The 11,460-nt window shown below is 34.1% G+C and overlaps 1 protein-coding gene across 7 annotated transcripts in view; it reads right to left on the bottom strand.

Annotated features, from left to right (window-relative positions):
- Positions 1-11,460, bottom strand: part of LOC125649532 (huntingtin-interacting protein 1-like) — a 230,721-nt gene that overhangs the window by 117,323 nt on the left and 101,938 nt on the right. For all 7 annotated transcript variants that reach the window (XM_056155233.1, XM_056155229.1, XM_048877117.2 and 4 more), the window contains 4 exons: positions 8,013-8,068; positions 1,650-1,722; positions 1,415-1,507; positions 1,226-1,304 (listed from right to left, as the gene is read on the bottom strand). In XM_056155233.1, coding sequence (XP_056011208.1) covers positions 1,226-1,304; positions 1,415-1,507; positions 1,650-1,722; positions 8,013-8,068 — 301 coding nt within the window. The remainder of the gene's footprint in view (positions 1-1,225; positions 1,305-1,414; positions 1,508-1,649; positions 1,723-8,012; positions 8,069-11,460) is intronic.

An 11,460-nucleotide genomic window follows, 5' to 3' on the forward strand; every position in this document is an offset into this window, starting at 1 on the left:
TAATATGTAGTGTTTGGTATCGTTGGAATCGGCTCAATATGCTGAAAAACAATATAAGTATCAGGGGGGAAATTATTGACATTTTTTCTTTTCTTAAAATTCCACCCTTATCTTGATTATTTGGCCTGCGGCACATTTTCACATCTCCCGCAAGGCGCCCGTGGCCAGAACAAAGCTCTTAGCAGCTGTGTGTATTCGCAAATAACACACACCGTGGAACACGGAGGACACGGTGTATCTCCGTGGATTTTCCACCGTGGTCTTTCCACGGTGGGGTGTATAAAACTCGTGTCGTGTACTGTACATACGTGCGATGATTTAATGGGATTTTTACGAGATGGAAAAAAATGTTGTAATTCGGACCATACAACTTTAATTTTATTTTACAACTATCAAAACCGTACTTGATATTCTTAATGATAAATTCCAAATACATGTAAAGTTATTTTCTCCATTGTAAAAAATATTTCTGAATATTATATTTGCAAACTTTTATGCAATAACTACGGAAAATAAGCAACCTATATTAAGAGACCACCTGTCATATGTGACCTTTTTTCCATTCTCCGTTGGACGGTCTCTTAATACAGGTTTGACTGTATCCATTTACTTTCAAGTCAGCATGAATAGCATTAAAGAAGATGTTGTTTTAAAAATGTTTTACAAATAAACACTATATGCCAAGTTTGATCCCACCCTGGAGTTAGAGCCTCCATACCGGGGATCATGAAATTTATAACTTAATTTTGGTAGTGGGCTTCCTGCTCTGCGTCACTATACATTTAGTTTTTCTTACAGATGTTCGGTTCTACAGAGAAAATTTTTGAAAATTGGTCTATATTTGGTAGTTTTTGCCCTTCCCCTTGAGGCCCAGGGGTAAAGGAATCCTGAAATTTACAATTTATGTCCCCCTCATCCCAAAGATGCTTCATATCAAATTTGAAAAGAATTGCAATAGTGGTTATCAAAAAGTTAAAAATGTTTAATTGTTAGCACATGACTCAGGTGACCTAAAAATTCTAATTAGGGCAAGCCACCAATTTTTACTATGGTGCAGTTCATTTAACCATGGTGCACACAAATTTAAGTATGGAGGGCCTCCATGGTAAAACCCCTTGTGGAAAACCCTGTTTGAGGTACCATTGCAGAAACTCAAGACCAAAGTATGATGACCCTCTCACTACAACTTAGCCAGATTAATTTTTCAGCCAAGTTTGTGCCTTACTTTCAGCTTCTGCCAATTTGGCTAAAGCTCCAGCATTGAGTGAGGCTTCTTCCAATCTCTTCTTGGTGCTCTCATTTTCCTACAAAGATAAAATTGAAAGGTGACAAAGTTGATGTTAAAGACAATGATGATAGTCAAATTTCGATATCAAACAATACTGTACATTTTCTTTCTACAGGGCATACAAACCTTCAATGCTTTATCAGCAGATAGTCTCAACTCCGAAAGAATTTTTTCCAGTTCGGCAATTTTTTGCATCTGGGCTGAAATTACTCTCTGGTCCTGAAGATAATAAAACTTGAATAAAGTCAAAACAATCAAGCTTTCAAATTATTGATAAATTTCATACAAATTCATTCCTTTTCCAATTCCAAATGAAATCCTTGAGGTTCAAAACTTGCTGTCATATTTTGATACATTGTACCTCAAATTTGATCCTTTCTATCTCAGATTTCAAGAACTGTATTTCTTTCTGAAGGCGTTCAATCAAAATATCTCTGAAAAGAATTCAAAGACAACAAGCATGATATACATGTACCTCAATCTATTTAAACTATACCACTTTTATTCACTCCAAGTTATTTTCATGGTTTCTTGTCTAAATCAATTCCCACATTATGAAAAGAAAACACAGAAATCCTCCATAAAGCTTTGGCGCTTTCATTACATCTTCAGAAGCTTTACAAAAATGCATACATAGCAGTATCATAGTAACAGTGATTATGACGTCAAAGTAAGCAGAACGTTAAATGTCTATATTGTGATGTCATGGATAATATACAACAATGATCTGGAAAAAGTACGGGAAAATCATAGGCAATTATAAGACTATTAAGTTTTGGCTTTAGAATACCAATAAAATGTTTTTCTTTTTCCCATCTCTGAATAGCACTGGCACATCTGAGTTTATAAAATGAAAAAATGTTAAATCGTTTTTTACCACACGTTTCTAGATGTGCACTTAACTGGATTTGTCTGTATTCAGGTGTACTGATGTGCTGCTAAGTACACAGGCACGGAGAGTGTTGCCAGTTTCGCCAATGTAATATTCCTTGCATCCAGGACATGTGATGGCGTATATGACATCCTTTGTATCGCATGATGTTAGCATTAACTTTAAATTCTCGTCCGTTAAAATTATAACTGGTCCCTTCTGTAATGTAGTCACATGTACCGCATCGAGGGTCCGGACACTTTGACACTGTATAAGTACGGTCATCAAATTGGGAGGAACAAAGTATTCTCTTAAGATTTTTGGGTTGGCGTTTACTGCTAATAAAACGACAGTTCTTGTATATGCCTTTTGTTTGTTCATCTTCTTTAAGTAGCCTGTTTAATTCATAAACAATTGAATTGATGTTTTGATTTCTCGGATTATATGTATGTACAAATGATATTATTTCTCCGTCATTTTTGCAAAGCTTCTGAAGATGTAATGAAAGCGCTAAAGCTTTACGGAGGATTTCTGTGTTTTCTTCTCATATTTTTTAAATATTATTATCCGATTACTGAGACTCTATTTAAATTTTGGATATATATATATATGCTGCACCCACATGCAGTTTGCAGTCTATGTAACCTGTAGTTAATGTTGTAAACTTTCTTTTTTTTAATTTCCTTCTTTATACTTACTGTTATGCCCTCTAGGCCCAAAATTGGAATATAAAGAAATAGCATAAACAGTACACAAAGTTAAAATTTTAACGCAAGCACTTTCATTTTATAATCCTCAGACGTTACATCTTAAAATAGTTTTGAAATACAACGCCTGAGGATTATAAAATGAAAACGCTTGCATTAAAATTTAAACTTTGTGTACTGTTTATTCTATTTCTTTTAATATCTTATACCGAACACTGTGATTTAAAAAAAACAAAAAACAATTTGGATATATATATATATGTAAATAAACTCTAGTTTTTATGCTCATTCTATTACACGTAACGGCTAGATTACGTTAATTGCAGTTTTATTTTCATGGATTTGGTATAAGATAAAAAATATTGAAAGTGCTCCAAATTACAACCTCCTCCCCTTAATGCACTGCATGGTATGGAGGAGAAAGCATGAGCAGAAACATACATTATGAACTGAGGAAAAAACAGAGAAAAGATTCAACATTGATGTGACCAATGTCATTGTTGTATATGATACAAAAAAAGTAATTATTGTTATGCTGAAATACCAGTAGGCAATATCCTTGTACACCAAAAAAAGCTATAAAACACTCCTTTTTGATCCACTGTAAATTGTAGGAAAACATCAGATCTCTGGTCAGAACAATGTGAAAATCATTAAATGACAAGAAAACATTTAAACAATAAAATGCTTTCTTTGTTGTTTCATAATTTTTTCTGCAATGATTGCTACCTTCATCACCTGATGAAACAACAAAGAAAGACATTCTATTGTTTATATTTATATTTTTATGTATTGTTTTGAAATATAAACTAGATTCAAGTACTAGAATATCATATGGTTGACCCATTCGTTAGGCTAAACGATGCACTCTTTGACCTTGATGACGTTTCATATTTGGTAATTATTTTTTATATACCACCATGTTTGTTGCAAACTAGTTCGATCCGTTTTTTTTAGTACCACCATCTCTGGTCAGAACAATGTGAAAATCATTAAATGACAAGAAAACATTTAAACAATAAAATGCTTTCTTTGTTGTTTCATCCGGTGATGAAGGTAAATGTAGCTAGCTATTGCAGAAAAAATTCATAATCCGTGTAAGCGGGTTATGTAAATTTTTTCTGCAAGCTGGTACTAAAAAACCAGATCGAACTAGTTTACAACAAACATGCACTCATTGTCCCAGATGAAAGCAATGTCAATTTCAATAGAAATATAAGAGAAAAGATTCAATGAATGTAAATATATTGACAAAGTATCAAATAGGCTGCAAAAAACTATCTATTCTATTATAGGTTCTGCAAATCTTATACTTTTGATACATGAGTGAAACAGCTTAAGAGGGCTGGAAGGTCATTCCATTTTTAGACTATTCCTTTAATTTTGTCTGGAAAAAAACGCGGCAACAAACCATTGAAGGCAGATCCCAATACACACTGTTATAAGGATAAAAAACACCTCTGATCACTTCCCAATAATTGTTTACAAATTCTAAAACAACATTTATAACATAAACTTCTTACTTTTCATTATTATTTGATTGGCTAGGTAAATTAACTCAGCTAGTACTCATTTCTACCTTGTAATTCAAACGCTAATCGCGATAAAGCACAGCACACTTTAAATGGAGAGAGTCTTGAATCTACATTGACCTAGTTCTTACTCTATTGTACTATACGTGCCATGTGGGTTTATCATGCGCAATGTTGTGGACAATGTATACAAAATTATTGTAACATTTTAGAACACCTTAAATATCTTTTTAACATTTTACTGCTACTGATATTTACTTTGAACGTTAGTGAGATGAAACAGAAATTCCTTTTACATCAAAAATAACTTATCATCAAATCTACAGAAAACATTTCTATCCCACAGAAACATGGCAGAAATATGTATTAAATGTATATCAAATAACAACCTGCCTCTCAGCGGCCTGTAATAAAGAAGTATTGTACAAAATTTCAAGGTTATCTGATAAGCCAAATAGGAGAAGTGTTCACAAGTTATTTTACACCCTCCACCCCTCTTAGATCCACTATAACTTTAAGGATAACAAATGGATCCTCATGTCCCAATAATGTGGCAATGAAGCATTGTACAAAGTTTCAAGTTTATCCAATAAGCTATATACAGAAGATGTGTTCACAAGTTATTTTACATCCTCCATCCCTCTTAGATCCACTCTAACTTTAGGAAAATAATTGGATTCCCATGTCCCAACATGAATCCTCCTGTCCCAACAATATGTACATCTACAAATGACAATGAAGCATTGCACAAAGTTTCAAGTCTACCTGATAAACCATATGGGAATAGAAGCATTCACAAGATTTTGTGACAGACAGAAAGTACAGAAATAATATGTCTCCCTCTGGAAGAGGGGAGAGATAATTAAACTGCATTGAAAATAAAACTGTATACAGTATTTATTATATACAGTAATTTCTTGAATTTCTGCTACTTGATTCATTGCCATTTTCACTGTACTGCCAAATATATGCTATATTAATCTCGACCTGCTATAACACCAAATTTGTAAGCCAACCTGTTTTCAAAACAAATATCCTAATTATCCGAGTATAAAATGCCTTGATATACCACTGAAGACAGGTGATCAGTGAAGCTGTTCATTAGTCTTCACCTTAGATTTCAGCACTTGGCATAAGAGAACTTGTATTCTAAAGATTTCAGGATACTTGATAAAAACAAAAAATGGATGCATGGGTTGATGTTTACTTTTTGGCTCAGTTTGGTTGTAATAAGCACAAATATAAAATTCCTTAAAAAAAAAAAAACATTAGGGACATGTAAATTTTTTTTATGATGTTCAAAACTTGAAATATATTAACACTCCCTATGTAACTCAAGTCTATACAAATTTTCCACTGTTTTGGACCTAAGGGTGATGGACCTACTTTGTTTCTAAAATAGAGATTATATTCAAATTTTGATATAAGGTAATTAAAGCATGCTTTAATGAAAAACCATATGGACATCGTCTTTGATTTTCCGCAGGGTATGTTTCAAAAGTAGTCTATGAAAATTTGTAATTAAAAAGGAAATAACGGGAAATTTCCAATGTACAATAAAAATTAAGTTAAAATTTGAAAAAAAACCTACAATAGAGTTTTAATCCAAATTAAAATATGATCATAACAAGATGTGTTTGTGAAATACAAATGCTCCCGATAATGGCCAATTCCAAAGATGGCCAAGGACACAAGGACAAATATCTTGGTACCAGTAGAAAGATTTTGTCACAAGATATGCTCACGTGCAATATGAAAGCTCTAATATTTACCATTTAGAATTTATGACCAATGTAAAAAAAATTTAAAAGTAGGTCAAATGCCAAGCTCAAAAGGTTTAGTACCCACGCAAAGGTCTTGTCACAAGAAATACTCAATGACATGTGAAATATCAAAGCTCTAGCACTCACTGTTCAAAAGTTATTAGCAAGGTTATATTGTTTCAGACAGAATGACAGAATTACAGACAGGACAAAAACAATATATCTTTGATCTCGGGAGTATAAAAAGACAATAAACTTTTAATTGCTAAATATAATAATGATATATTGATAAGATACCAGGTACATGTAGTTATTGGACAGTTTTGAGATAGGATATAATGAAATGTCATTCTTCATTTATAACATTTTTCCGATGAAAACTCTTGGAAACAAAATGAAATTTTATTCCTTAAACTCTTGAGTTAAGAGTAAATCAAATTTATTTCAATATAGGAATTCTGACATTTCTCGTACTTGTTTGAATGCATATACATGTTTAGGTAATACATGGTACATGTGTATTGGAAATTGCAATCTCAGACACAAGTAACTAAAGCATACCTCAGTGTATTTTTCTCTATATGAAAAGATGACGATGAGTTGACTATTTTGGCCAAAATACTTTTATCTCTGCTGTGTGATCAGTTCTGTGCTAGGATCTGCCCTAGGAATGATGGTCTTCAAACTATTCAACAGCAGCATCAATTTTCTGCACAATTCGGCATTGTGACGTCAAATACAAAGCCCAACGGCGTATTCAACATCAAAACTATAGCAGGTGTTCCCAACAAATTATTCTGCTTTGGTATAATAAAATATCTATCCAATGGGAAGGAGGGTGATGACGTGTTTATTGTCAGCCGAAAGACAAACTATTCCCCCCGGTTCTATCTCTGCCTTGAGAAATAGTTTCTCTCTCTCTCTCTCGGATGAAAATAAACAGGCTATCGCCCGCCTAGCCATTGGATATGTATATACTTAATTGGTTGGAATTTTTCCAACAGGAGGGTTAGTGTATACCAATATATACATGTAGTTACACCATTATATGTACATATACGGCTAATCATAAAACTTTTTTTTTTCAAACTGTCAAATGATTTTACAACTTCTCTGTCTCATGCAACTGTATACGTCCTCCACTAGTGGTGTCTTTTAAAAGAGTTTAAAAGAGCTATATTGCATGCTTTCTCCCCTTCTACTAAAACGAAAGGAGTTAAAACCTTGTACCCTTCCCTCTGGATCCATGAAGTTACTTAGCCTGGTTATAGTAGTATATGAAAAAATTATACCGTGTAGTAGGTTTATTCCGCGGGTCTAAAATTTGGCGATTTGCTGGCTCAAAGGTATGCTAATAATTTTAGCGGAATAAATTTTGGCGGACAGGGAAGATTTGTCTCTCTTTCAAATACTGATGTCGCAATTGGGTGCACATTTGGCGAGTGAAATTTTGGCGGAAAGCTATCTAACCGCTAAAATATGCTAAAATTATAACCCTGTAGAATAAAAACGCTGTACAGTATTTGATTTACAATAACTGTGATCAAAATCAATGTTCTTAAGTTGTTGATTGATACCGGTTTTAGTAATATTTTCGTGTCCCGAGTGACTCAGGTGACCAAAAAGCTCCATTGCACGTTGAACTCAAGTGAGCTAAAAACCACTAGTATTACAAATATGAAAATGTGGCAAATAAAATGAAAGGTAAATGATTAAATTATAGATTGGTATGCTCTATATTCATTGCTAAATTCATTATATCACCACATTTTCCAATTCACAAATGGTGGCAGTTCAACAAGCATTAACTGTATATCACATGACTGCAAATATTCTTAACCTTATATTTACCTCTCATCAACTTCTGGAGGCCCGAATCCATTACCAAATGCAGCATCAAATTTGTCCTGAAAGGCAAATCAATGGGGTCAGGTTAAATTTGATCAAGAGACATTAAAACAAGCATTCTGTGAATATTACATAAGAAATACAATTTGTCCCCTACCGGCACACCCATTAATTGACGGATTCAAGATAATGTATATTTGATGTTGTTTGACCTTGAACTGTGACCTAAAACATTGGTACCAAGTCAGTCACCATGTTTACCAGTATCAAATTAGTTTGACACTTTCGTTGTTTATACAGTTGATACATTTTCTTTTTATCAGGAATGAAATAGTCTTAGAAGACAGTCATAACTATTAATTCTTAAATTCAATTCATAAACATGTAGCTTAGCATATATTCTAAATGTCACACAGTAAATTTAGGTCAGATAATTATGAGTATAAAAACAATCAAGAAAATTCAGTACTGTGTCATCGTGAGACGTACTATTTGCCTAGTTTCGATGCAGTTCAAAAAGTATCAAATTGGAGTCACCATCTTTGCACGAAATACATAGGGGAAATATTTAAATAATCATTTGTATCTGCATTTCAAATACTTATAAAGGACTTCTGAAACTACACTGCAAGTTTCAAATGAATTCCTGCAAGCAGAGCAGAAAAAAGTCTGGAAAACCAATGGGACAGAATGACAGAGAGAGGGATGAATGGAGACAGAGAAGAAACTTATTGTTCTTTCAGTCTTACAAACTGGAAGGGGACTAATAAGATATAGAGTCAATTGTTTAAGAATAATATGTTTATTTACATTTTTATCTTGTAAGAGTAAGAGGTCAAGGTAACTGTAGTCACCTTGATACTAATTTGTATGACACAACATCCTTTTACCACATCTGAAGATTCCAAGTCTTTCTTGGTCTTGGTTTTAAAAGTCATAGGAGTTTTCGTGATCAAGGTCACTGGAGATACTAGTTTGTAGGTCCTAACATCCTTTTATCATTTCTGAAAACCCCATCTGATCAAGTACAAAGGTCAAGGTCACAGGAGCCATTTTAATTTGATACTAGTTTGTATCCTATCATAATTTTTTAAGATCCCATGTCTCTATCTATCCTAGTTCTAACAGTATACCAGTTTGTATGTTCAAGATAACAAGTCAAAGACACTGGAGTCATTTGAACTTGATACTAACTTTTAAGTCCCATCATCCTTTCATCAGTTCTGAAGATCCCACGACTCTATTCAGACCTGGTTCTGAATTAACACCAGTTTTATGTTCAAGATCAAAGATAAAGATCACTGGAGTCACTCCACCTTGACTACTATCCTCTTATCATTTCTGAAGATCCCATGTTGCTACCAGTCACAGTTCTAAAGTACACCAGTTATTATATTCATGGTCATGATCAAGGTCAAAGGTCTAGGTCAGAGGAATCATTTGACCTTGAAACTCATTTATATCCTCTTATCATTTCTGAAGATCTTATGTCTCTATCAATACCAGTTCTAAAGTTATACCAGTTTTTTGTTAAAGGGCAAAGCTCTAGGTCACTAGAGTCCCTTGATCTTGAAACTAGTTTGTAGGTCCAATCATATTCTTATCATTTCTGAAGATCCCATGTCACTATCAGTCTCAGTTCTAAAGTTACAGAACTTGTTATGTTCATGGTCAGAGGTCAAGGTCAATGGAGTCCCTTTATCTAGTTGATAAGCCCTGTCATTCTCTTCTCATTTCTGAAGACCCTATACCTCTTATCATATTTGTCAAGCTATATCTGTTGAAATTTGCACTTCAATTTCCCCCATAGAGTTCTATGTTACACCCAACCCCCATATGACACCCCCCCCCCCCCCCCTCCCCCAAGTACCCTAACCCATTTCATTCTGAAAACAAAAACATATTTAGGCACAAGAAAGAAGATGAACAAGAAGCAGAAGAATAATAAGAATGAGCTGTAACTGTTGCAATGCCAACATAAATGTCCCACAACACATCCCCATGTCAGAAATGGACCTAGGTCAAAATTTTAATGCCAGATATGGATTCAGGATCCTTAATTACCATAGAAACTGCATTTGGTTAAAATCTGACAAGCTTCAGTTTTTGGCAGCTATTTTGAAACATTTGAAAATTGAATGGAAAGAAATACTGATGCTAGAAATGAACTGTGAACCCTCAGTTGACCCCAGAACTCAAATGTCGTAGTGATTTTAACATTTTGAAAAATTTCTGTATGTGGTGGCCATATTGAAAATGGTAGCGAAAACCAAATTTTTGATGCTGAAAATGGAGTCGGGGTAATCAAATTACCCTAAAATAAAATTTTGGTTGAAATCAGACAACCTCGATTTTTGACAGGTTTTAATTTTTGGCAGCCATTTTGAAATTTGGAAAAGTGATGGCATCCCTCCTTATGACCCACTATCAGCCAATAACGTTTGAATTGGATCTGTCGAAGCACTTTCATCAAAACGTGCAGACAGGTTTAGCAGTAAAGAAAAGTAAAAAAGCAAATAAGCTACAATTGTGTTGGAATGCCAACATAAATGTCCCCCAAACACCTCCCTATGTTGGAAATGGATGCAGGTAAAAATTTTGATGCCAGAATTGGACTCAGAATCCTCAATTCACCATAGAAACTACATTTGGTTGAAATCTGATAAACTTGATTTTCTGGCAGACATTTTGAAACACTTGAAAATTGAATGGAAAGAAATACTGCTGAAGACCCTCACTTGTGTAATCAATGGAGTGAATGAATTGAGTCAACCTTGAGATTAAGTTATACAATATTCAACTGTGTCCAGTCATTCAATAACTACACATTAAATTTCAAATTCCTAAGCTATAATGCATTGTCCGGAAAACAATATTTAGCACAGTCTCATAAATCTTGTACAAATCAATCAACTGTGATGAAACTTAAACTTGACCTGTAAGCATACAGTAGTAAACAACATACCAAATTTCAGCTTCCTAACTCAAAGCATGATGGAAAAAACTTTAGAAAACAAAAATGCTAGAAGTTCATTCAACCATGAAAATAAGTCTTACAATTTTCATTAGAATACGTCAACCGTAACAAAAGTGAAACTTTATATATATTCATTAGGTAACCACATATCAAAGCTCAGGTTCCTAAGTTAAAGCATAGTGGAAAAAAGTCTAGAAAACTACAGACCCTGAAACGTGCTACTACACCAGTTGCACGGTACGGTTCGGTACGCTTTATGAACGGTACGGTTCGTTTTCTGAACGGTACGGTTCGTTTCTTGCACGGTACGGTACGCTTCTTGAACGGTACGGTTTGCTTCTTGCACGGTACGGTTTGCTAAAAATAGCTGCACGCTTTGTGAACGGTTTGCACATTTTATTAATGAGGTGGGCGTGGCCTGAACGCTTTGACTTCGTATAAATTGTACGTTTCGATAGTTTGTTTTCACTCGAT

The sequence above is a fragment of the Ostrea edulis genome, chromosome 1, assembly GCF_947568905.1.
Source record: "Ostrea edulis chromosome 1, xbOstEdul1.1, whole genome shotgun sequence".
NCBI lineage: Eukaryota > Metazoa > Mollusca > Bivalvia > Ostreida > Ostreidae > Ostrea > Ostrea edulis.